The sequence below is a fragment of the Diadema antillarum genome, unplaced genomic scaffold (assembly GCF_040938485.1).
Source record: "Diadema antillarum isolate AM-2024a unplaced genomic scaffold, OU_Dant_1.0 scf00000060, whole genome shotgun sequence".
Classification (NCBI taxonomy): Eukaryota; Metazoa; Echinodermata; class Echinoidea; order Diadematoida; family Diadematidae; genus Diadema; species Diadema antillarum.
Window position 1 is genome coordinate 2,892,838 of NW_027270949.1, and position 27,926 is coordinate 2,920,763.

The 27,926-nt window shown below is 37.8% G+C and overlaps 1 protein-coding gene across 1 annotated transcript; it reads left to right on the plus strand.

Moving 5' to 3' along the window:
• On the plus strand, nt 1–26,276 carry LOC139716077 (protein white-like). Its single transcript, XM_071627630.1, has 17 exons — nt 1–229; nt 5,223–5,271; nt 5,773–5,968; nt 6,491–6,562; nt 7,355–7,444; nt 8,449–8,615; nt 9,290–9,464; nt 10,793–10,882; nt 13,894–13,922; nt 14,438–14,543; nt 16,894–17,031; nt 19,095–19,187; nt 19,980–20,115; nt 21,420–21,525; nt 22,543–22,643; nt 24,343–24,416; nt 26,169–26,276. Exons 1-17 carry the CDS (start codon nt 1–3, stop codon nt 26,274–26,276), a joined length of 1,959 nt encoding a protein of 652 aa, XP_071483731.1.
• Nucleotides 26,277–27,926: the final 1,650 nt, after the last annotated feature.

Below are 27,926 nucleotides of genomic sequence, written 5' to 3' on the forward strand. Positions count from 1 at the left end.
ATGAACCGGGGCATAGAGGAGGTGCCCTTGGTACCACTCGTCAACGGGGCCGCACCCATGACGAATGGACATCATCGACCGCGCTTCGCCTCGTCGATCACTGTGCCGCCCAATCTACAGCTGACGCTTTCGTGGGAAAACATCAATGTGAACCACTACCCCTCCCGGAGCTGTCTCGGACGCCTCAAGGGAGAGAGACCACCTGAGGTGAAACGTATTCTGAAAGGAGGTACGAAATGTCCAATATGTCTATTTCCTTGTCAATCTGTCTGTCTGCTTCTAACGACATGCATGATCTGTGATTGTGATGTGTAATTATACGAAGTTTTATCACATTTTTTCGAGCTGAATCCATTCTTGCCAAATTGAGATATTTGTGACTAAAGCTGCTAAAAGCAAAGAAAATAATAAGAAAATACAGAAACATATTTTTAATCAAAATTTCTAGAATATTCCTTGTTTTGTTAAAAGTGAGGTATTACTGGAAAGGTTTAATTTTGCTCCATCTGATAATGGACTTACTTTGAAATGTTTGAAAATGACGCTTAGCTCATTTCGCTATAAAACTCTTATAAGAGGTGCAACACGTTTAGCCTCCTAGCGGGAGTTTAATGTTCCCCTAGAGATTATACTTTCCCTACGCACGTGCATACAAGGATACAAGGAACTTTATTGTCTGTTAGAATACAGAAATTCGTCTTCCACTGGCATAACAAAGGAAAAGGAAAAAAGAGCAGACAACATAATATTATATTGCACGTATTATAATAGTGGTATACAAACAGACAAACAAAAGCATTGAACGGACAGTGTCTTGAATGATTTGAATAAAAAATCTGTAATTTATATAAGAGAATATATACACAAACTCCCGCACGAAGTTACACATACACCATGTGCGCACTCACACTCACACACACACACATGAATACCCGCATACATTCACACACACACACACACACACACACACGTAAGCTGTCTAAAAATACCCTACCAAACCCTAGTTGCACACTCCCTCAGTTCCTAGATATCTGTTTAACTTCTCATCCCCCTCCCCATCCCTCCCATCTCCCCTGTAAGTTATGATGAAACGTAGATGAAAGGTAAAAAGATCATGTCATAGAGAGAAGTTAGGAGAAAAAGAAAGCTGGAAGGTATTGACTGGTGGAGATGAGGAGGGGCATTAAAAAGCACCTGGCCAATAAAAAAAACGCGGCTGAGGTAAAAATTGTCGGAGCACTCGGAGGGACTGTCAATAGTGTTAAATTACAACAATAAACTAGACAAAATTATGGTGAGTTATATTACACTTTGGTTTACATGAATGTACAAATTTTCATTCTTTCCTCGTCTGCAGCCAGTCAATTTTCAATTTATACTACTGTACCTGCTAACGTCATGTCACCACATGCAATATAGCTATTATTACGAGTCTCTATTATGTACTTATTCATACAGGCTATTATTCTAATACATAGGTCCTATCAGTACTATTGATTTTCATTTAACGTAACTGCACGATGAGGAATGGAAAACTAGTGACTTACTGGTTTAGTGATTGCTGTCGTTCTGTCTTGACATCTCATCGACGTGTGTGTGAACATACGTGGGTATGTATGTTTGTATGTATGTATGCATGTATGCATGTATGTATGCATGTATGCATATGGAGGCATGTTTATGTATGTCTGGGTGGGTAGGCTCCCTATGTGTTTGTATGTATACATAATACATAATAATAGATGTATGTATGTGTGTGTATGCCTGTATATGTTTGTATTTTGCATGCATTTCATGCACAACCAATGGGTTCTCATGTTGTTTGTCCTTTATCATTAAACTTATCCATAGAATGACAGGAGATACCCTAAGTGTCAACGTATTTGTGCGATTTTTTTTTTGCTTTGTTTTCGTTACTGTTCATTATTCCGAAATGAAGTGAGGTTTGTGTTTCCGAAGATTCGTTAATCCAAATATGAAATGAGGTTCGTAATTCTGAAAATTAAATAAACTTTATCTATAGTGACAAAATGCAACGCTGTAGTTTAACAAAAAAAGTAGTAGGATGTTACGCAGTGAAAATTGAATGAAAACACGCACACACACACGCAGGTACTGTTACAGAAAAATACACACGATGTACATACTTGTTGACGAAATAGAATACAGTCGTAATTTGTAATTATGTTGCTGACAAAAATAGTATTTCTCCTCCTCCTCCGTATGCCATATTTCCTCCTCATATACTTTTTCTTTTCTTCATTTTTGGATTAACGAACCCAATGGATAACGAACTTTATTTCGACTTCAAATTAAACCTTTGGAATAACGAACCCTTTTCATTTTTGGATTAACGAACCTTCGGAATGACGATTCTTTGAAATAACGCCAATAATGGTAGAATTAGCAAACCCTTTTTCATTTTCGGATTAACGAACCTCTGCGTAAAGGAAACTTGTAACATGTTTCGGAATAACGAACTTTCGGAATAACTAATATAACCCTACTTCATTTTTGGATTAACGAAGCTATGGAATAACGAATATCACCACGATTTTAGCATGTTTAGTATCAGTCAAGATTAGATTGTCAGGTCTCCAAGTCATATAGTCTGGAGCGAAGCGTTTTCCCGAATTGCACTCTGCTTATAGGAAAATTGAGATAAAAAGGGGAGAAGAAAATCCATGATTCTACGCCTAAGCCTACACGTTTATTTGAATCTTTGTTGAATAATTGGCGGCGGTTTGCAACATTGCTTTTCAATCTTAAAGGGAAGATAAACCCCAAGAACAATGTGGATTGAGTGAAAGCAGCAACATTAGTAGAACACATCAGTGAAAGTTTGAAGAAAATCGGACAATCGATGCAAATGTTATGAATTTTTAAAGTTTTGGTGTTGGAACCGCTGGATGAGGAGACTTCTAGAGGTTATGACGTATGAGTGGACAACAATACCAAGAAAATATAAAGAAAATACTACAAAAATCCATTTTTCATGAAAAGTACAAATTCCATCAATTTGATATTGACATATGTTAAGGGTAGCAATTATTCCCCCTGCTTTCTGAAAGCGGTTGGTCCACTGTTCTTTCATAATTCTAGAAAAATGAATTTTTGTTGAATTTCCTTTATATTTTCTTTGTATTGTTGTCCACTCATACGTCATATCCTCTAGTAGTCTCCTCATCCAGCGGTTCCAACGCCAAAACTTTAAAAATTCATAACTTTTGCATCGATTGTCCGATTTTCCTCAAACTTTCGTTTATGTGTTCTACTAATGTTGCTGCTTTCACTCAATCCACATTGCTCTTTGGGTTTACCTTCCCTTTAAGGCAAAGGTCAGGCCATGTGAAGCTGTTATACTTATATACACTCGCATACATCACTTATCAAACACATGCAAGGTTAATGTGTTTTCGAGATACTTTAGTTAGACGTAAATTACTGGAAGCTTCAAAACGCAAAAAGTGTGACGTATCACTGACATGTTATCATTGAGATTACAAGGCCATCCGTCTCCAGTATAGGTCCCTATGGCCATGATTTCCTTGGCAAGGAGTTGGGTCGCTGTAATCTTAGATCATGAAGTTTTATCTATTATTTTTCAATCTATCATTCCACATAGAACCGTTGCTTTGATATAGAAACTTCTGCAAGTTAGTTGTGGGTACACCGAGTAATCATTAAAAAGACGGGTTTCTTCACATTTTTCAACGAAATCGTCTAGATGCGTTTCACAAACGATACTGACAGGATAATTACTTTGAATGACTAGATTCTTGGCATGCTTGGACAGCTTTCGTTCTATTTCATGACGTCATTTATATATCAAATTGTCATCCTCCAAAAATGCTGGACAAATTAAGGCAAGAAGAATTTCATGGCATATTTTCAGTGGGAATCCTCCCCCAGGCTAAAACGAAAACTTCAAGATCCTTCATCATCGATCATAGCATTTTGCGCTCAAATTTTGTATTTTATATGCGGCTGATGATGATATAAAGATATGATGGTATATAGTCAGAAAGAAAAAAACGAATGAAAGAAAGTCAAGGAAAAGAGAACTAACAACATGGTCATCTCTTAAAGGAATGTAAAACCTTTAATGTGTAGTTAAGCATGCGACGGTAAATTCACACGACCCGATTTCGACACGACTGGTTTTAACACAATAGATTCAAAGCGACCTCGACCAGTGACATCCGCAGGATGTGCGTATCCTTTGTGGGTCGAATGTAATCGCTCGAGTAGCGTGAGAGCGCGCCAGCCACCGACGTGTGTATGGCGGTACCAGCATCTTCCGAAAATGCCATGTCATGCGTGTGTATATAGGCCTACCATGTTTTTCTCGATACGTCACCACGTGTTATACGTGCATACCGATGGTATATTCACACAACAAGCCTTTTTTTCTCGCAGGACTTGATCCTAGACTATACCTACCTGTACATTCCTTGACACTGGAATATGGAGGAACGCTGAGTCATGTTTCAATGCGACCCGCTCGTTACGTAATTTTGGGGAAAAAATTGCGGAATCATGAGATACTAAAGATGGCAAAGAAGGAAAAGTCAAAAGAGGAGTTTAACCCCATAAGCTGTGTTAACACGGCATAACCATGCATCTGCAAAAGTTTTATAATAATGCTTAAACTGCACGCAAAGATGTGTGTGTGTGTCCTTGCGTTTGTGTATGTGTGTGTGCGTGTTCACTTCACTGCAATGCTTGCTGATGTAACATGTTTTATGTGTTTAACGATGCGAATAAAGACTTTTAAATGTTTTGCGAATGACAATGAAAGATTTTTCCTGTTCTCAAAATATAGACAACCTATAGTTTGACATAACACAATTTTTACGTGGAAAAAAGACCACTTGTGATCTATTTACTTGAATCTTGTCCTTTTCACGTTTCCATAGCCAAACAACCAGATTCTTACATTAGCAAGAAAAAGGTTACACAAGTCTTACACTCACACAATATTATGCAGATACACCCACATGGATAATACAAATGTACTAGTATACAACCAAATGTGTGTATGTATATTATAATTATGTATGAATATGCGAATGTGAGTTTGTTTGTATGTTGTATGTATGTATCTATCTCTATATACGTATGTATGTTTGTTTGTGTGTATGTAGTATGTATTACTTTCCTTATTCATAACCGTCTTTATAATCTTCCTCATAATTTTCCATTTCATACTTCGCTCGCAGTAAGCGGTGTTGCTGATCCGGGTACACTCACGGCGCTGATGGGAAGCAGGTAAGATACTGGGACAGAAGCTGGTCTTCATAAATCTCGACAGGTTTCTCAATGTTATGATGGCAACGAATACAACGTATCATTGCAATGTCCTGGAAAAGAAAAGAAAAAAAAAAGATTAAAATGGATAGTAATGCTTCACAAAAGTCGATCTTGTATTGAATGGAAAAAAGGAACATCAAACTTTTGAACAAGGCGTTTCCAGAGCAAACGACGAGGCATTGTAAGGAAGAAAATGGAGCGCTATAAATATTGTTTACAACCTTGTCTTTGAGAAAGAGGTTTAGGAGAATATAAACTTGCCACTATAGTCTCTATCACAAAAGTCTGAAGTATTACTACAAATTTTGTTTCTTCAAGCTCGGGGTTGTTTCAATTATCATCTGGATCAGTATTTATTGCCGTTGTCAATATCCTCTTCGTTGTCGTTTTCATTGCCATTGCTCTCGTGGTCGTTGTTTTGGTGAGCATTTTCTCTCTCTCTTGTATCAATTTTGGCAGCGGAGCTGGTAAGACAACGTTGTTAAACGTTCTGAACCAGCGAGGCCTGGCCGGCTTGGAGGTCAAAGGTAACGTGTATTTGAACGGCATTCCCATAGACGAGTACGGGAGGTCAACGAGCAAGCTGATTGGATACGTGCAACAACATGATATACTACCGAGTGAACTGACCGTCCGGGAATATCTTACATTTTGTGTAAGTATGTCTACCGTAACCATGGTAACCATATCTAACTGGCGGTAAATTAACAGCTTTGAAAGTCGAATAGATGTTGTGAAATGAAATTTCGTTAAACTTATGGCAGAAGGCAAAATACAAAGTCAAGTCATTAGTATAGTTATTTACGTCTTGTATACAAGACTTACAACCAAGTCAACAATTAAACTAACCATCAATGGACGTCATAACTATTGCGTATGAACATTATTCTGACCCAACAATTACTTTGAATATAATGTTGTCCATTAAACAAAGTGTTTTCGTTCCTTTTTTTTTTCAAAAATGGTGCTGTATGTTATAGATATCAATTCGTCAACCATTGTATCACGAATGTAAATACAAACGGACCATGACTGAATTGAAAATGATAAGCAAAACAAAGCGTATTCCGTTTATTTTGATTCTTAGTATATATTTCAGAAATGGCGCCTAATCGGTTGCTCGAAGCGACAATTTCTCCTGTATCAAAAATTACACAACCATTGTTCGTTCCATCAGGCTACTCTGACGATGTCGAAACATCTACCACAAGAAGCAAAACTAGCCAAAGTCGACGAGATACTTGAAGAGGTGAGTCTTAGTCAAAGTAAAGATTGAACACATGAGATGCGTTCACGATTCAGCAAGATTGTAACACTGCTGCTGCGTGATCAGTTAAAAATTAATACAGCTTGCTGAGTTAAAACAGTTTAAAAATGAGGGCAATGAAAACCTTGTTGGAAGCTTCATGCCACATATATACGATACTTAATAGTTATGTCAAGGTAAGGTAGTCTGAATATTGACCTGCCATTGTTGTAATATATCTCATCAATATTGTTTTGTTTTTGATTGATTATAGTGATAAATCAATATCTATTACTTGTCACAGATATTTTCGTTTTCTTTTAATATTTCACTCGGACTTTTTCAAAACCATCTATATTGTTTTTTGCCGCAATGAGAGCATTTGCATGTGTGCATTATCCAAACTGAAGATAGCCTTTTGATTACAAATTACGCGAGCGACATAACTCGCATTAGATATAATAGAAATATACTGGTGCGGAATGATTACACTTTCGTTGCTGTGTTTATGGAGCTGTGCGTAAAACAATTGATTACAAAATTTAAGATGCAATAATTCCCTGTTTTCTTTTCTAGTTAAGGAAGTTGTGTCTACTTTGATCTGTGCGTAATTACTCCATCTTGCCAAAAGAAAATGAATCATTTATACGTATACCTTAGTGATTTCATGAGATTACATTGATTTCTCATCGAGATACACGTTTGACATATATGTCAATCAACATTGCTATTCTTACTGTAAACCTGTTCTAACCATGTTATACCTCCTGTTTTGTTGTATTGATTCATATTTAGTTCTCGTTACGGAAATGCGCGGACACAACGATCCGAGGGAAGCAGTCCGTGTCAGGAGGAGAGAGGAAGCGGGTTTCCGTGGCAACCAAGGTATCACCGAATCATACTCTCTCCATCTTCCTATAACCTGTTAACACTGGGAGTAGAAGATATATATATATATATATATATATATATAGGCAGGTAGATAGATAGATAGACAGATAAACAGACGGACATGACGGATGAGAGACTGACTCAAATAGACAAAATGATAAACAGACAGACACATTATGTATTATATATTCATATAAATAGATAGATGAATAGATAGATAGATAGATAGAAAGACATTCAAAGTAAGGGAGAGATAGAGGAGAGATAGATTTATAGATAAAGAGGAATATATAACTTAAGGCAGATATGATTATTAAGAATAAACAGAAAATGTAATTGTTCTTTTGATTGGGATACCTAAACGTCCTCGTACATGAAAAAAAAAGATCCATTTGTTTCGAAAAGGAGAATCAAATAGCAACAGGAGACTTAAAATTATCCTTCCATCAACTTAATGTGTCTTCTTGTAATAGACATCAACATTATTATCACCATCATTATGAATGATCAAGCATAACCGGTAATTGCGAGCAATAATTGAAGAGTTTGTTCGCAAAAACCGATAAGTCCATATTTGCCAAATGGAGATATTTGCGATTGAAGGTCAAGAAAAATAAAGAGAATAATAAGAAAAATTTTGCTTCTTTTGACCATAACTTCAAAAATGTACCTTTGTATGTAGTGACCAATATATCATTTAAAAGTACTTGTACTTTATGACAGAGACCATACTTCAAAATCTTCAAAAAGTGGACTTATCGGTTTTTGCGAACAAACTCTTCAATTGTATAGTGCCAAAAGCAGCTGAAAAGAATAACAAGATTGTAAAACAGAGAAAGTTGCTGGCAGTAATCATGGTATTATTATTGATGTACGAATCTTTATAACATGCTACATTAATATACGAATTTTTATATCATACTACATAGATCGGAAGGAATTAGTGTCATTACACAAAATTTGATAATATTCTTGTCGTAACACCTCTCACCCGGAAGCTGTTCGCTGAACCAAGGTTGCTGTTTCTGGACGAGCCAACCACGGGACTGGATTCCTACATGGCCGCCCTACTGGTCAAGAACCTGAGAGATCTAGCGAGCCAGGGATACAACATCATCTGTACCATTCACCAACCTTCGGCTGACGTCTTCAACTTGTTTGACCAGTACGTGACTCTTGACCAGGAAGATGATGCTAGGGTTGACCAATGGGGGTCAGCATATTAACACGCCAACATGAAATCCCGAAAGTTATTTTTTTTTCTCTCCCTCTCTCTTTTAAAATTAAAACATCATAGTCAGAAAAAAAAATTGTCATCCATCAATTTGCCTTTAATAAATGTTTGACGAGTTTGTGCCTATGTGCAGTCAAACTTGCCTTATAGCGACCACTAAGGCAACAGCCATCGGTAATATACGGCCACTAAAAAAAAAAAAATCCCCCAAAAAACAAACAAACAAACGAGAAAAGAGCAGTGTTATGACACCCTGTATTGGTCACCTGTTTATAACAGACATTTTTTTTCGTTTACTTGGGGTGGCCGCTACAGACAGGTTTGTATGTATGTTTGTCTGTGTAAGTGTTTCTTTACATGCGTGACTTTGAGGCAGCATAAAACAACAGTCAAATACAGTACTGTTGCCTGCAAACAATATGAACACATTCTAAAATATGATTTTGTTGTTGTTGTTGTTGTGATAATGCAGATTCAATTCCGTATTCTATATTTTGATGATTTCAGTTTCTAGATTTTGGCTATTCTCTGAATGCCCTTTTTATACATAAAATAGAACCCAGCAACGTTGAACATAAACGTCCTTTTGATTTTTCTGCTTCCAGGCTGTTGCTTCTAGCAGACGGGACCATCTCGTACTTCGGGCCGCAGCCCGATGCTCTCTCGTACTTCTCGGGGATAGGGTACCCATGTCCGGATGAGTTTTCTCCTGCCGACTACTTCATTGCTCTACTCGCTGTTGTTCCCGGCCAAGAAAAGGGCTGCCTTGAACGCATTAGGGTAGGTGGAAGTCAGACTAGGTGATGTCGTTATTCCAAAGGTTCGTTAATCTGAAAAGAAAATAAGGTTTGTTTATCCGAACGTTTGTGGCGTAATTTCGACCAGCTGTCGATGGTTCGTTATTCCTGTGGTTTGCTCATCAAAATTAATATTGAAATGAGATTCGTTATTCTGAATTCTCGTGAATTCTATTTACACGAATATGAGGTTTGTTGATCCGAAATAACGGACCTTCGAAATCACAAACTGTATAATGTGGACTGTAGGAGTGTACTTTGGGTCAATCACATAAATTATCTTGCAGAGTCAAATAGTAATCATCTGCCATTGCCGGACAATTAGCTTTGCCAAGAATGGGCCTACTTTGAGAAACGTGTTAAAGCTCAGAGTATATAACAAAATGGTGACTTTGATTGCTGATATTGTAGAATGGCACAATCATCCTCTAATCCCCCCATATGAATTACCATGAAAGGTTTTGCAATCGCTTTGGGCGTATCATTCTGTAATATTAAATGGGTTAGTCAAATACCGGTTATTGATTGACTAAACACAGTCACGTGATGGAGACACATTCGTTATGTTTGCCCATGGGCGAACATTTTTGTAATGTTCTCTCATGGGAAAACATTTTCACGTAACAAATGACAGAAGGCCTAGGACAGCGCGCGCACAGTAAATTTGGTTCTGCAACACGCGAGCGAGCGATCGAGTGCGTTGTGCTGGTGGTTGACGTTGACGTATTTGGGATATTCAACATTGTTCTAGGGAGCTTTAGATTTTAGACGCGCGGACGTTCAAAGGTAAAAAAAACATGGTCTGAGCGTGCGCAGAAGCGCACGTCAAGTTGACGCGCGCTTCTGCGCACGCTCAGACCATGTTTTTTTCCCTTTGAACGTCCGCGCGTCTAAAATCTAAAGCTCCCTAATATCTGTAACAGATGATGACTTTTGTTGTCGGGAAGATGTACCAAACATTCCACCCTCAGGGTTTGAAATGCTATTTCGGAGGCTAAAAGTCCCTCGACTTCGTCTCGGGACTTATAACCTCCCTCAATAGCATTACAAACCCTTCGGGTGGAACATTCGGTATTTTCCCTCCCCCGCCAGTCATCATCTATATAATGTTCCCTGCCCCGCCCGACATCATCCATGTAATGTCGCATCCATGGTACCAAGGCCATCGCATAGGAATACACTCTATAATAAACACATGATCTTAGCCAAAGGGCCTCGTGGAGTACAAGGCATATACTCCGTTATTTAGTGTGAAGTAACATATTCAATCCATCACGTTTTTATTTTGTTTTTTCTTATCTCACCATACAGCGGATAGCGGATGAATACACAAAGTCCACGTATACCGAGAAGGCGCGGCACCGTCTAGCTATTGAGCTGGAGAAGAATGCAGTTGTGGAAGTGAGTACGCGTAAAGGGGGTACTAATAATCTGTTGTATTTTATTTATTTATTTATTTATTTATTAAAACATCTTTATTCAGGATTACATGATCAGCAAATGTACTGATTTTCATCAAGGTCCTGAGATACAAATGTTATATAAAATCATTTACGATATATACAGATACATACTGAAAAAGTTCCAAATCAGCTACAGTTTCATCAGAATAAGGAAAATGCGAATTTAATACATAATAAAAAAAATTTCATTTTATTAATTTACAATTAAAAACAAATCAAACATTTTTGCACTTGAAAGGGGAAACTCTTTTTCAGTTGAGATAAAAAATACCACACATACCTACACACAACACACGTACAAGCACTCATGTACACACACACACACACACAACACACACACACATACGCACACACACACAGACACAACACAGACACACACACACACACACACACAACACACATACGCATACACAGACATAACACACACACACATACACACACAACACACATACGCATACACAGACATAACACACACACACATACACACACACAAACACACACACACAAATTGATACATAAAATTCAGAACACACATACATGCACATCAGTCACATTACATAAAAAAAAAGTTGAAATGGAAAAACATACTACGGCACAGTATAACCATTACAATGCAGGCACACACTCACAACATACAGTAATAAGTACAGGTTACTCACTGAAAAAGAGGGGAAACCTTTCAAATAATCACCAAACAATGATTAATGCTATAAATAAGGCATATAAATTAAAAACAAGAATCAAAAAGAATAATTCCCTGTAGCTGAGATGTTTACATAGAGAATAATAACAAATCAAAACAATACTACGCGCACAAAAAATATAATCAGTCAAAGAAAAATGGTCAAATTATATATATTTCTGACCATACAGAGATAGTTAAATGTAACAGTCAGTAAGCTGACTATTCACCGAATGGTCAGTTAAGAACACTAATTTGTTTGGGCAACAGATTAAAATATTTCTTTTTATATAACACTTTAAAACTGGTTAACGACTGAGCATTTTGTAAATCTTCAGATAAATTGTTCCAGACTTGTGCACCTGCATATCTAAAAGATCTTTTAAAACATTCCAGATTTGGTTTTGGAACCGTCACTTTTAAAGAATTTGCATAGCGAGTGTTCAGTTCATGTCGATCAAACACCATTTCAATGTCTTGACAAAGTCGATTAGGGGCAAGACCATGAATACACTTGAACATCAAAGTAGCCAAGAAATAATCCCGTCTTTGTTCAAAAGACTGCCAGAAAAGCTCTTTCACTAAATCTAAACCATGAGTAGTAAGAAAGTCAAAATTCCCGGTAACAAAACGGGCTGCTCTCTTTTGCAATCGAACAAGTCCGGATTTATAGCCAACACAACAATTTCCCCATACAGAGCAACAATAATCAGTACAAGACTGAATGATCGTTTTGTAAAGGATATTCAGCAATTGAGCATTCAGAAATTTACGTAATATACCAAGAGAATGAATCTTAAATGAAAGAGATTTACAAAGTTTGTTGACATGCTGTTTCCACGACAGGTTCTCGTCGACTTCAATACCCAAATATCTTATACTTTTAACTTGTTCAATCTGATGATTTTCAATTGATATATTAAGCTTTTCAGACGAAGAAGATTTCAAAAGCATAACTTTAGTCTTATCAACATTAATTTTTAATCTATTATTTTCATACCACTTGCATAATTCATCTAAACTATTTTGTAATGTAACAGTAACGTGATCAAGATTTTTGTGGGAAACGTACAATACAACATCATCAGCAAAAATACAACAGCGAGCTGATTTCAAACTTGTGATAATATCATTAATGAATACAAGAAACATAGTGGGGCCAAGTGTACTCCCTTGGGGGATACCTATTTTCATTTCTCTCATACTTGATAAAACACCATTGCAAAAAACTACTTGTTTTCGACCCGATAGGTAATTTAAAAACCATTTCAATTCAATATCCGAAACTCCATATTTAGACAGTTTGAATAATAGAAGATCATGGTCAATACAATCGAAACATTTTGATATGTCTAGAAAACATGCTGCTACCATTTCATGGTCATTGAACGCTTCGTACCAATCATCTGCTACTTGATGAATGCAAGTATTTGTGGAATGATTAATTAAAAATGCATGCTGATCAATCGTAATAAAATTATGTTTCCGAAGATAAGATAAAAATTGGGAGTTTACTACCTTCTCAATTATTTTGGCAATGTGACACACTACAGCAATAGGTCTGTAATTAGATTTGTCAGATTTGTATGACGTCATAACGTCATCGTAATAAAATTATGTTTCCGAAGATAAGATAAAAATTGGGAGTTTACTACCTTCTCAATTATTTTGGCAATGTGACACACTACAGCAATAGGTCTGTAATTAGATTTGTCAGATTTGTATGACGTCATAAAGAACTATCGAGCGAAAGTACGCAATAATATCTACTGCTTTGGGGCAACAAGTGCTGTGCATCTCGGGCAAATAGTTTTAACCGTTATCTGAAATGAAGCAGTCGATATTTGTTTTATATGCGGCATCCTAAATTAAGACCTTAAAATGACGTTGTCCATTTTACAATGCGCAAATATGAATATGCACGCAAGATATATTTACGTGCAGCTTGAAAACCCGCCAGCCGACTTCCGGGCAATATAGCGAAAACTAACGACTACACGTTGACCAATCAGAATCGAGGATTCATCAAATTAATGAAGTGTGATGATATGTAAAACAAAAAGTAATGAAATTATTGGATATTACATCATAGATTATTTCATGTCTATTTTATGTTCTCTAATTGAAATAGAGTACGGAGTAAGGATTCGCTGGCACTGTAATTTGCAATTGTGTTAGAGCGTGCAATTAAACCATCATTTTACTCCTAAAATCTCTGACGAATACTCATTCATACGTATTGCCCTTTTCTCTGTCTTATTTTTCAGGATTTCATCTCTGAGGAACAAGAAATGGGGTAAGCAATCAATAGACGCAAATGCTTGCTTCTTTTTTTTTATAGTTCTAATAGAAAGGCAAAAATGGTCAATAACACTGCTGCATGATTCCGATATAATGCTGTCTAATTACTCAATAATATCGGATGGCTTTAAGCTCTATCTTCTTATGTACTGCATATTTTGCTTCACCAAACTTGACTTTCCATTAATTGTTTCTCGCCATGAGCCATCTCTGCTGCTTCTGAATCTTTAATTTGTTCCGTATCATTAATTTTTAGTTCTTTGTTGTTTCGACTAATGATACAAGTTATAATGATAACGTCTTAATTTTCAAGGGTATAGCTTTTCAATGTTACCACTACTTTTCCTGAAACTCAAAAATAATTTTTTTTTTTGTTGCTTACTAAAGGGCTTATAATTAACATACATTATATTCAGATTTATCTTCTTATAATTCACTTGCAGTTGCATCATGCTATCAAACAGATTAAAGCGATTTATCAAGTAAGACTTGTCCTTGATTTCATTTTAGATATCAGGCGGGATGGTTTACTCAATCACGGCTAATAATCAGGCGAGGGCTGATCTATTTCCGGAGGAATCCTGCTCTGCTAAAAACGAGAGCCTTGTTTGTGGCCGTAAGTCATCATCATTATCTTTATCATTTTCATTTTCATTCTCCTACTTCTTTTTCTTCTTCCTCTTGTCATAATAGTAATGATAATAATAATGATAATAATAATAATAATAATAATAATAATAATAATAATAATAATAATCACTATCATTATTATTATTATTATTATTATCATTATTATCATTATCAATATTATTATTATTATTATTAATAGTAGTTGTAGTGGTAGTAGTAGTAGTAGTAGTAGTAGTATTTTTGATGTATTTCATGCAGGATAATCACTGGGGAAGCTATAATGTCAAATGCTCAAAAGTAAGCTGCACTCATGATAATAGGGAGCTTTAGATTTTAGACGCGCGGCAGTTCAAAGGGGAAAAAAAAAACATGATCTGAGCGTGCGCAGTAGCGCGGGTCATTATACTGCGCACGCTCAGATCATGTTTTTTTTTTTCCCTTTGAACGTCCGCGCGTCTAAAATCTAAAGCTCCCTAATGTACCGAGGACGGTCCCATGATATTTGCTTCTGCGACAATTGCTCCCATGAAATATATGCACCCTAAGCAAAAAAATAATTTCTACCCATAAACATTACCCTAATCCTCACATCAAACTACACCTAAAATCATTATTATCACAACCCTAATCCTCACCCTTTAAATGCTTGGAGAAAATAACAGCAGAGATATTGTCGCAGAAGTGAATGACGTGTCAACACCTAGGACTGAGTCCCATTCAAAGGACTTGGTAGTGAGGACGAACACCGCGCCCAATTAAATGGCCGGTGCCACTGCTTGCTAGGGATTGCTATGGCCGGTGCCACTGCTTGTTAGGGCGGTGAGTTGGCTCAGTCGGTAGCGCGTCTGCCTCACGATCACGCGGCCCGGGTTCGAACCCGAGTCTGGACTGCGCAATGTTGTGTGTAAGCATACCGTCCCCTCTAACAAGAGGCAAACACTCTGTCCCTCTGATAGGACATTAAATGGAGGTCCCGTGTATGAGAGAGTAACAACTCATGCACGTAAAAGATCCCGCTTCATTCATTCATCGCAAAGAGCAGGGTGTTTAACCCGGTGAAGTGGTCCCACCTCACATCCAACTGGACCCCATGGACGACCAGCTAAACGTAGCTGATGGGCTATCCAGCAATCTTAGATGGAAAATGAACAAACAATGTCGAACCGCAGATTTGGCAGAGTCAATAATTGAGGATCCTTTATCTCATCCATTGAGCTACATCAGCCCACTGCAGCAGGCTAAGTATTCATTATCATTAGTGGTTATACGGCATCGCTTTTTAAGTCACTCGAAAATTCAACGCGCACAAGCAGAAATACGTGTACGCACACCTTTTGTTTATATCAACGAAGCCTGTAGTACTCGAATTACTTTACCAGCAACAATGTATCCTAATCGAAATGATCGTTAGGCCCCCCGTTATTTATGAGTCTAATTGAAGGGGTCGGTGCAATATAGTGCTGACCCACACTTTTGTCAAAATTGAGTTACATGCATTTTCATAATCCTTATCCTTCACTCTAACCTCCGTGAAAATATCATATTTTAATTCAACCAATAATTCATGTTTTATTAATGTACAATGTATGGACTTTCCAAACATTCAACAGCGATGATCTCGAAATGACTATTGTGTGGGTTAGCAATATATTGCACCGACCCCTTCAATTGTAAAGTACTCCTGAAACGGCAAAGTAAGCGCATAAACGCAAAATTATACATAGTTACCGATACATGCTAAGTGCAGGGCATCATAACATGCTTAGTGTACGTAATGTGGATGGAAATAATACTTTTTAATGTTCTAATAAAAAAAGACACAGACGTTTCATGTTTCTTCTGGCAAAACATTACCTTCAATAACTCGTGATCTTTACTTGGTAATAACCATTGACTTATCTTTATTCCATTTTTCTTTCCTTGTTGTATTCCCTCCCCTCACTCTCTCTTTGTCTCCCCTTGACAATTCTTAAATAATTCTCAAATAGAACAAATTATAGTCTATGACGGGAGGGTTACAGTTCGATATTCCGAAGATTCGTTATCCCGAAAGTTTTTTCGTTTATCCCAATGTTTTATAATCCGAGGCACCTTCCCTTTGTTTTTGGATCGACGAACGTCATTTCATTTTCGGATTGACGAACCTTCGGAGTAACAAGAAGTCCCACAAATGCCTCGTTTATATGCATCACAAAAAGTACATCATGGTTTCATATTTTGATAAGTTTGATTATATAAGTTCATCTATTTAGATAGGTTACCTGGTATCTGTAGGCGATACTTTACTTGGTACCCGTAGGTTTTTATGAAATGATCTCTCTCACCATCCCATACAGTTCATGTGTCTAATAATGGGGTTGATATTCTGGAACCCGACCGCCACCTACGACCAAACTCGAATAACCGCTGTTCGTGGTCTGCTCTATTTCTTCTGCGCCAATTTCACCTTCGTCAATGCCGCTCGTATGCTCGTGGTAAGTTAACTCTCTCATCCTCAAGAGTCCAGTTATATTATAGGAATTAGGGTTCCAAGGATTAACAAGTCCGTCTTTTTTACAGGACACGTCCATCTTCACAGGCTTGTGGACTGAGTGAAAGCAGCAATATTAGTAGAACACATCAGTGAGAGTTTGAGGAAAATCCGACAATGGATGCAAAAGTTGTGAATTCTTTAATTTTCTGTTCAGTCACTGCTGGATGAGAAGAGTACCAAAACTTTTGATGTCACATGTGCACAACAATATAAAGAAAACAGGAAGAATAAAAATCAACATAATTTCATTTTTCTCGCCTAATAAAAAGCACACACGTAACTTGCCTCTTTCAGAAGGCAGGGGAATAATTTTATCCTTAACAATACGTCAGTGACAAATCGAGGAAATGTGCACTTTTTTCAAAAAGTAAATTTTTGTGAAAATCTCTTTTATTTCCCTTATATCACTATCCGCATGTGACATCGTACATTGTAGTAGTCTTCTCATCCAGAAGTGACTGCACAGATACTGTAAAAATTCATAACTTTTGAACGGATTGTCCATTTTCCTTAGCCCTAACTTACCTGGGGATGGGGCCATAATGCCCCCCCCCCCTCGACGCTTCGCGCGACATCTCCGCAACGCGAGAACGCATCCACATGGCAATTCATGATAATTTACCTTGAAGCCTTGCGCAACTTTTAAGACCAAATTTGCGACGTCCGGGTACGCGGTTTCGAAGTTACGCAACATTATGTAAGTGCATGTCACACTGAAAATTGCTCAAAAACGTGATTTTGTGTACAAAACCAATGAAAATCAGGTTTCTATCTGAAATTCGTAATTGTATCATTATTTTTACTTTTAGTGATTAAAAACAATTAATCTTATGTTTCTTATCATTGAAATAGTGTTGCCAATGACTCCCGTTGAAAAACAACGAAAACAAAAAGTAAAAAAATAAAGAAATACATAAGAAATTAAAATTGATACCAATTCTTTTTTTACCTAAATTGAATTAGAATACACCAAAAAGTCCTCAAGCGAAAAAAAAAATTGAAGTTTGGGAGCTTTATTTAATGATTTCCAGCCAAATTCTAATTTTATGCATAAATTAACATAATTAATTCATATACAATAAAATAAAGCAATTTATTGAAATTTAACAGCACAACCCATAATGCCCCCCCCCCCGGACTTTAAGCTCACAAAATAGCCCAAGTATTAAAGTTAGGGTTAAATGTTCACTGATGTGTTCTTGGTGCATTCACTCAATCCACATGCATATGAAGGTGGGCTTGTCTTTTCATTCATACATGTTTTGAGTAACGCAAGATACCCATAAACGCTGCGTTTTCCTTGCCTTTATACAAGATCACACAGGACATTTATTACTTGCTGAAATGAGAGAGAGAGAGAAAAACATCTCATGTTATTCCTTAGAGCCAGTACTGAGTGATGACAACCCTTATGCCATCACATTTTTCTTTAAGAATTTCATCTCACAAAAAGATATTGCTTTTTTCTACTTGCAGATTTTAAGACCAGTAAATGAGCATTTTCAGTTTCATAATTTTGGGATATTACCCATGCTGTTTTCATACATGCAACTGATCCGAATATATTGGTTTTGATTTGATTAATCACATGATATCTTTGTAACAACTGAATACACATTGTAACACTCTCTTGCAGGTTTGACTATGCATCATAGTACATAAGAAGAAGAAAAAACAATAAAATACTTGTGCCTTGCTTACACATTAATGGCGATACTCTTATGCCATATGGCACTGGCGTGGTTGCTTTTAACACGCCTGTGTTACAGTGACTGGGAAAGTGTGTAGAAATAAAAACATAATATGCAGGCTGAGAATGAGGGAAACTTTATCGCTTTTATCATCATCTCTTTTTTTGGGGGGGGGGGGGAGGGATGGGGTGGGGGAGGGGCTATTGAGTTATTTATATCATGTTACAGATCTCGATCTCCTCTATTATATTATTATGGTGACAGTTATGCAAAGGCTTGGATGACAGACTAGTTTTCCCGTTTTCCGTGGCAGGTTTTACCCGGAGAGCTCCCGTTGATGATTCGCGAACACCTGGATGGCATGTACTGCATCAGTGCCTACTACTTCGCCACGCTTATCTCTCAGGTAGGCAGGCAAATCAAATCATTCACTGTCAGGTATCCTTCCTATTCAGGAAGCACGTCGTGACAATGTCCCTCGGATAGGACATAAGATGGAGGTCCCGTGTATGAGAGAGTAACAACTCATGCACGTAAAAGATCCCGCTTCATTCATTCATCGTAAAGAGCAGGGTGTTTAACCCGGTGAAGTGGTCCCACCTCAAATCTAACTGGACCCCATGGAAGACCAGCTTAACGTAGCTGAATATGGGCTATCCAGCCATCTTCTCAGATGGAAAATGAACAAACAAACAAACAAACAATAGGTATAAACTTTGATTTTTTTAAAAGAAATTTTATGAAAACTTTGGGCATAATACGAACTGGTTTTGACGAAAGGTTTGGTCCTCAGACGACTTGAAATAACATTTGGGCTGCAAATTACATTGAAATTAGAAACTGAGAACCAAAGAAGCCAAAAGACAAGCATACCTTTGGTATTGTAATTTCTTATGAAAGAAGAAAAACGCAAATGAATAAAGCGTTAGCATTTTCTGCTCTGTAAGTTGGTGATAGTGTGATGTTAATTGTCCAAGACGTTTTGTATAAAACAATCATTATATCATTATTATGTATTATAGCACGAATTGGCAGATCACATTAACGCAGAATTTTTCAGTTTTATTCAAGACTATTCGACAATTATGTCTTTGTCACAAAGCTAAATCTGACTCGGGCAGTCTCGAATGAATAGAAATCTGTCACATGATCAATAATCTCTTTATCATTTTTATTTGACCTCTGCTCACCTGGTTAGTGTTCACTGGGCATCACGCTGATGGCCCTATCTGTGACGTCGGTCTACTTCGTGGGCGGGCTGGAGCCCCGTGCTGACACCTTCTTCATCTGCCTCGGTATTCTCCTCCTCTCCTATTTGGTCAACGTCGGGTTCGGTAAGTAGTCTCCTGTGTATCTTCATTTCATTTCATTTTCATTTTATTTCAACACGGCAATTAAAAGGAAACTTGCTCAGCCATCGGCTGTTATTCTGCAAGTTAGTGCATGTATACAAGATTCAGTAACAGCGTAAAGCAATGATTGAAATAAGAACAAAAAAAGAGGAAAAAATCACGAAGAAAGAGAAAAGTATATTTACATATAACAGCATATGAATAAAAGAAAATACAGACATTTACAAGAGATTGATATGAAAGAAATGTCAATAGAACTCATCGCGTAACATAATAGGAAACGTTATCATAATTGATATGATGTAATATGATATATAATGCAGTGGATATCAAACTACAACTGCTGCTGTTTCAAATGAAACCTGAAATTACTAAAACTCATTATCTTGATATTATCTGGGAGATCATTCCACACTTTACATCCCCTGTATTGTAAACTCCTACGTTTAAAATTAGTTGAAAATCTACATTGGGCAGTCCTTTGGTCCTTTGGTTCTCCGGGATTATACCGGTTTCCTGAGTCCCTGATGGGTTCGTGGGTTTCTGAGTCCGCGGGTCACTGTGTCCGTGGGTCTCCGGGTTCATGGGTCCCTTGGTTCCTGGGTCTCCGGGTTCCTGGGTTCCTGTTTCCCTGGGTACCAGGTAACTGGTTTCCTGGGCCCCTTGGTCTCCGGGTTACTGGTTTCCTGGGTCCCTTGGTCCCTTTGTCCCTGGGCCTCATTTTTTACTGGTTTCCGTGTCCTTTGGTCCCATGGGTCTCCACATTACTGGTTTCCTTGCCATTGTTCCTTGGTTCCAAGGTCCTATATTTTCTGGTTCCTCCTTGGTTTCTTGGTTCTTGGGTGTCTTGAAAGCCTCTCAACCGAAAGCATAATGTACAAATCATAATGATGATAATCACGATAATTAATATAACTACTTCTAAAACTGCCACTCTTATTGATACAAACAACATTTGCAATGGTAATGGTAGTGAAAACAATAGTAATTTTGGTTAAATGATGAAGGGTGAAGCTGATGATAATGGTTGATTACATTAAGGCGCCCGCATGTTTGCAGTATATCATACATAACTATTATGATTATGACGATGAACGTTTTTATCATTATCATTATCATTATCGTTATTATTATAAGTAGTATAATTATTATTGTTGCTGTTATTATTATCACTTTTATTTAATGTGATTTCGCAAAGAGCGTACTCATTCCACCTTTCTTCCAGTATAATGTTATCAACAGATTCTGAATTAATTATATTGGTTGATGTCTCTCACCTTTCCCAGTTGCCATGCAGTCGGCCCTATGGGAGAAGCCAGGGCGTAGCGTGACCCTGACGGCCCCTCAGATCTTCGTCATGAATGTTCTTGGTGGATTCTACATCAACCCGAGGTAAGCCACCATGTCGGTCCTGCTGATCATGGAAAATATCAAGATACCTCCATTTTTTAACGATACTCAACTCAGTAGTGGTTGCTGTTTGCCTCTTCATGCTTTCGTCCCTTGAAAAAAAGAAATCCTGTTAAAAATGAACATCACATTTTTCCGAGCGAGTCTCGTGACGCAATAACCCGACCTATCTTTACTGACCTGTCTCTTCTCCTTATTCTTCTAAATGACTACGTCATAGTTTCTTGGGTTTTTGTTTTGTTGTTGTTGTTGTTGTTATTATTTTTTTGAGGGGGTGCTGTTGTATAGACGGTTACAGTTTTAGGACCCTAATCTATATGCTCATGTTGATCTTACCGTAACAGGAAAAATCACACTGACAGCAAGTCAAATTGGAAGTCTGCTATAGCTAGAGAAGTCAATATGTCAATCTCAATTTCCCGGCCTTCAATTGCGTTGATTGATTTACTAGGTCTATTTCATATCTTACAGTACATAACAGTACGTAGCTAAATTGAGAAATTCGTGCCCTATCTAATATGATTATAATTGTAGTATGCACAGGTCGGTTACATCAGCACGGTGTCGGAAAGAGCATTTGATAATGGCAAGAACTGTAAACACTGCTCCCGGCTGCTCGACTAATAAATTTGTGCGCAAACTTTAGATGAAAGGACTTCATGGCACCTATAATTACGTTGGTTTATTCTACACGACGCTGTGCCGTAACTATGATGCACATTATTTCTGACCGTTTTTGTCCGCTCCTAAAAGAGGAGGAGGACGAAGAAAAGTAAGAAAAAAGGATATAAAGTTAAAGAAGAAGGTGAAAAAACCAACCCGAAGATGATTATAAAGAAGGAGGATAAAAAAGAGAAGGGAGAGAATAAGATAATCACGAAGAAGAAGAAGGAGAAGAAGCAGAAGAAGAAGCAGAAGAATCTAGTAGGTCTTTCTCATGAAATCGTCAATATGATGTTTTTATTTGGAATGTTTTTCCCTTTTCATTGATGATAAAAGATCGATTGCCACATACCTCCTTCCGATCCTCTACATCGATTGGGTGCCCTGGTCGTACGAGCTTCTTAACATCAACCAATGGGTGCACGTGAAGAGCATAGGTAGGTACACAATGTTGTGACGTCATCGAGTCGTAACGATGGAATGGAATTGAAGCATGCAAATGAATGGGAGATATCCGAAGGTCCAATATTACAATGCAGGTTTAAAGAGATCATAAAACTAGCAATCTAGCAGGCTAAACATGCTAGATGAATTATAGTTTGACAAACCAACATAAAGTGAAATATATAGCAAAAGAAGAAATGAGAGAAATAAACGCTCTTGTGATTTGGAAGAATGGCTTGGGGAAAATGGTTTTATTTTGTATGCATTCCATAGAATGACCTATTCTCCAGCACCTTTTCACAGTGTTTCCAGAGTGCATGTGCAATTATGTGAGCCGAAATAGTAACTGTTGCGAAACACCTTGATTTTTAACTGATATAGATAAGGATCTGCAGGCAGCATTCCGAGTATGTACTATGGTAGATCAAAATACCATGTTTACAATGAGAATGTACCGATCAACACACAATGATGTGAAGTGACACTTGAGCAGCCAGATAAAGATATTTAACACATAAACATTCTGCCTTGAGCTCCTATTCTGTTCTTTGTTTTTTTTGTTACTTGCCAGGGGCGGATCCAGGAATTCTGTAAGGGGGGGGGGGGGGCGTAACTAATATTTCTGGTGCCACTTCCGGGTTTCATTTCATTTTTCTTTTTATTTCTTTTGTTTTTAGCGATTTAAAGGGGGGCGTGCGCCTCTTGCGCCCCCCCCCCCCCTCTGGATCCGCCACTGCTTGCAACATTGATTTATTTGGTTGTCATCACCGAAAGGAGTGTCAGAACGGGAGGGGGGTGCAGCATTCAACCCTCCTTTTAGGCCTTCAAAATTAACATAGAAAAAAATAGCAATAATGACGAAAAGAAATCAAAACAGAACCCATTACTCTCTTTAAGGTTTTGTCCGTAAAAGTTCCGCCGCCTCTGATAAGTGTCGCTAGTTATCATTGTGCGTGTTTATACAGGAGCCTCTCGCATCGGCGCGCATGAGCCGGTATTTTACCTCCCACATGAGCGCTTCTTTCTCGTGTTTATACAGAAGTCAAAATACCGGCTCATGCGAGCCGATGCGAGCGGACCTCAGCTGAACCGGACCTCTCGAATTTTGGGGTCAAGCATAGGTCACGTTCGCAGTGCAGTTTATTGCATGATGGGAAAAAAAGAAAAAAAAAATCAAAATCAAGATGGCGCCGGCCAAGTCATCAGGACCACCAAGCTCGAAGGTCATTCTTGTAACGTTCCTCTTGACAACCACCCGGCCAAATGATCAATTGAAAAAATAAACAACGAAAATAATGGCGCAAACAAAAATGAAAGAATGGGACTGATTCTGCAGCGATCGATTGATATCGATCATGACAGATATTAAAATACACGCTTTCCGGTTACCTCTCGAATTTCGGTCGTCTGTATAAACATACAGCAAAATACGCGAGGCTCCTCTCGCATCGGCCACCTCAAAAGGTGGCGGACGGAACCTCTCGCATGAGCCTGCATTTGGCGGCGTATGCCGGCATACGCCGTGTTTATACAGAGCAAAATTCGAGAGGTCCTCTCGCATGAGCCGGCATGAGCCGGCATGAGCCGGCATGAGCCGGCATGAGCGCGTATTTTGCTTCTCTGTATAAACACGCTCATTTTCTCTTTAATTGGCAAGTTTCTAACCCTTTCTTTGAACGATTTTTTCTACAGCTTGTGAATGGTCCCAACCCGAATCTTGTCTGCCCAATGGACAGGCCGTCATGGAGACATATGGCTTCTCAGTGGTACGTAACCCCCCCCCCCCCCCCCCCAACCACCACCACCCTCATCCCTACCAACAACACGAAACAACACTCTTAAAACATCCGAGTCAGAACTGACCCAGAACTGGGTCCGTTGAGGTCACACACCGTTTCGGGTTAAAAATGACTTGGAATTTGGTCATGAAGACCCCGGAATGGGATCACCCTGACCCAATTCATGACTCTGAATGGGTCATATCTGACCCCATTCCTTGTCATTTCTGACCCGGAACGGTGTGTGACCCCAACGGACCCAGTTCCGGGTCAGTTCTGACTCGGATGTTTTAAGAGTGAAGCAACTCGTTTTTTTTTTTTTTTTTCTTGATTGATTGATTTTATTTCTGAATGTCTTTTTCATACATAAACGTAATACAAAGTTAATTAAACAAGTTAACTGAGTACAATGTTGTTCAAATCTAACAGCTGAAACAGATAAATGATTGATTGAAATATCCTTATTATATATCATTCCATTAAGATGAAAAGTGAATACGAGCAGGCGATATTCATGCATATACGCAAAGATATTAGGATCCCGAGTTCCTGCCGTTCAAAGGACAAATTAGTAACTCTAAATAAAGCAGAAATACTGGAGACCATCATCATAATAGACGCTTGACGAGGACTATTGCTTCATGAGAAACAGTATGAGAAACAATCGACTGAGCATAGAACAGACATACAAACTAAACGAAAGACAAGATGAAAAAGCCGCGTTAACAAATCTAGAGTGGTGATTAAAAGATAATTATTGTATATCACGTGTTCCACTCTTAACCGTTCATTTCAAATTGGCTGTCCAGGTATAATTTTTCGACCTCTAAAAGGGCACGTTATTACCTCCTTCGACTCTGCTTATGTAATTCATCATTAGTATATTTTCTTTGGATTCGAAAACTTATAAACTTATCAATCGTATGCGTGGCTTTGTTCTTGCGATTTTTTTTTTTTTTTGCACAATATCAATGCAGGAACTAGTATAGTAGCACATTTTTAACCTTTGAGTCAAGCTGACGAGATTATGTTTTTGATAAGTCATTTCATACGTTATGACGAGTATAGTTTCAGGGTTGAAAGGGAAAGAAAACGGTGCTCATAGGATCTTTACAATCTCATGTTGAAAGGAAATCACGCATCAACCGATTTTCGCGTTGATGTATTGTGTTGGAATAAAAATATATAGGGAATCGTGTTGGATTTTTTTTTTCATTTTAAGTTTAAATGCCTGTATCTATTTTTAGCTGTTGATACTTTTTTTTGGATAGATAGTCAGCGACTGACTTGACTGCATATATATATATATATATATATATATACATATATATGTATATATATATATATATATATACGAGAAAGAGATAGAAATATCCAAATCGTTGAAATCTGCATACTCCTACACACGGAGGAGATATTCACAGAACACCAACAAAAGTATACCAACAAAAAGAAAAGTGTGTATACAAGGCTACAACCACAAGAAGATATCTGTGTATATGAAGCAATACATGAGATTGACAATTGTGTATATAAGGCTGCAACCTTAAGAAGATATCTACACGCAATATATCAGTAAATTTGGTTCCATGTTTATGTATAAACAATATTTCGTCGAAACTGCAAAGATGGCCAGCATTCAAAATATTATGTAGTTTCATATTCATTAGACAAGTCATTATCGTTATTATTCTCTTTTATGATGTTCTCACACCATGATTATCTTTCTTTTTCCCACAGTCGGACTACACAATGGATTTCCTCTTGATCTCAGGACAGGTCATCGCTTATAACGCCCTCACGCTGACCATTCTCAAGATGAAGATGAAATACAAGTGGTCCGGCTGAGAACAAAAGCTTTAATCAGAGCGCTTGGAGATATTTGGACCTTATCTATACCTCACGTCAGATAACATCTCTCCATACATTTTTCTCCTAACAGAGAGAGAGAGAAAGAGAAGAGGGAGAGAACGAAGAAGAGACAGAACGATATTCTTGGGCAACGATAAAGTTTTTTTAGTCTTTTGTTTGTTGATAGAATGGGTGGAGTATATAGAATGATGTGTATTATTCCGAAGGTTCGTTAATCTGTAAATGAAATAAGATTCATTATTCGGAAGATTCGTTTTTCCAAAATACACAAAATCCGTTTGCTAGCACCTATATAGATGTTCGTTAATCTGAAAATGAAACAGGGTTTTTAAAATTCCCTACATTTTTGTTCCGTAATTTCAAAGTTTCGTTATTCCCAAGGTTACTCTTGCGTGTTGTTAATCCGAAAAGAAAAGAAGGTGCGTACTGATAATAGCTAACGAATATTCGGAATTACGAACCTTATTCCGTTTTCGAATTAAAGTCACCTCGGATTAACCAGTGATAACGTACCCGTTTTTTGTTAGTTAGTTACTTAGTTTGTTTGTTTTTGGATTCAAGGACGTTTGGAATGATCAACTTTATTCACTTTTCAGATAAACGAACCTTCTGAATAACGAACCTTTTGGAATATCGAACCTTCGAAATAACGAACTGTTATCGCGGTAGATTAGGGTCCTTTAAGACTAAGATGAGGAAGTTTCGTTAACTCTTTTAAGTTGATTGTTCTTAGCGTGTTTGTTGACAGTCTCGTTCTCGTAGTAGTTACTGGGGTGTAACTATCTGGGAAAATGCTTTAAAAGGTGACTCTCTTCGGTAACTGGTATTCTCGAAAGTGCTGATTAGCGATATGTAATTGTACGTTGAAGAGACTTTACCAAGAAGGTGAATATGTCATATCACTTGGTGGAATCAACCGGAGATGGTAACCTGAGATATTTCTTCCGCTTCAACCTTGAGGACACAAAAGTGGTAACGAAAATTTCATGTATACAATGTAAACCTTGCATAATAATCAAAGTTACAGGGTACACTTAGACCAGTCTATGGAGAATGTGATATTCACATTTGAAGGTTATGGAAAAAAATACGGAGGAAAATATAAAACAGCATTAATTATGCTGACTGTGAGGTAGCTACTCAGAAAAGAAGTCAGCACACACACACACACACACACACACACACACACACAGGCACACTCACACAGGCACACTCACACACGCACACACTTGGAACATGGAAGTAAATTTCACTGCCTTATTAAGAGGCCTATATCTATGACCATATTTTTATTCAGTGACAATAGGACCATGTCTGCATTGTAATCTTTTGATAAGAAATTGCATTGAATCTGCGACAGAAATTGCAAATGGAAAGGGAAAAGAATACCAAGAATAAGAAGTGTATTTGGTTATCGTTAATTTCATATCCCATGAACGAACATAATGTCGAGTTTGGCATTTAAGTTATGAGTATAGTGCTTCTAAGATGCCCCCCCCCCTTCCCCGTGCGACAACTCTGTGTGTGTGTGTGTTTTAAGCGTTTTCAAAACCACAATCAGTAAATCATGTTGTAGAGCGCTAGCCTTCTGTGCAGATGTAACAGTGTTGTTAAGTACCGCGCTTA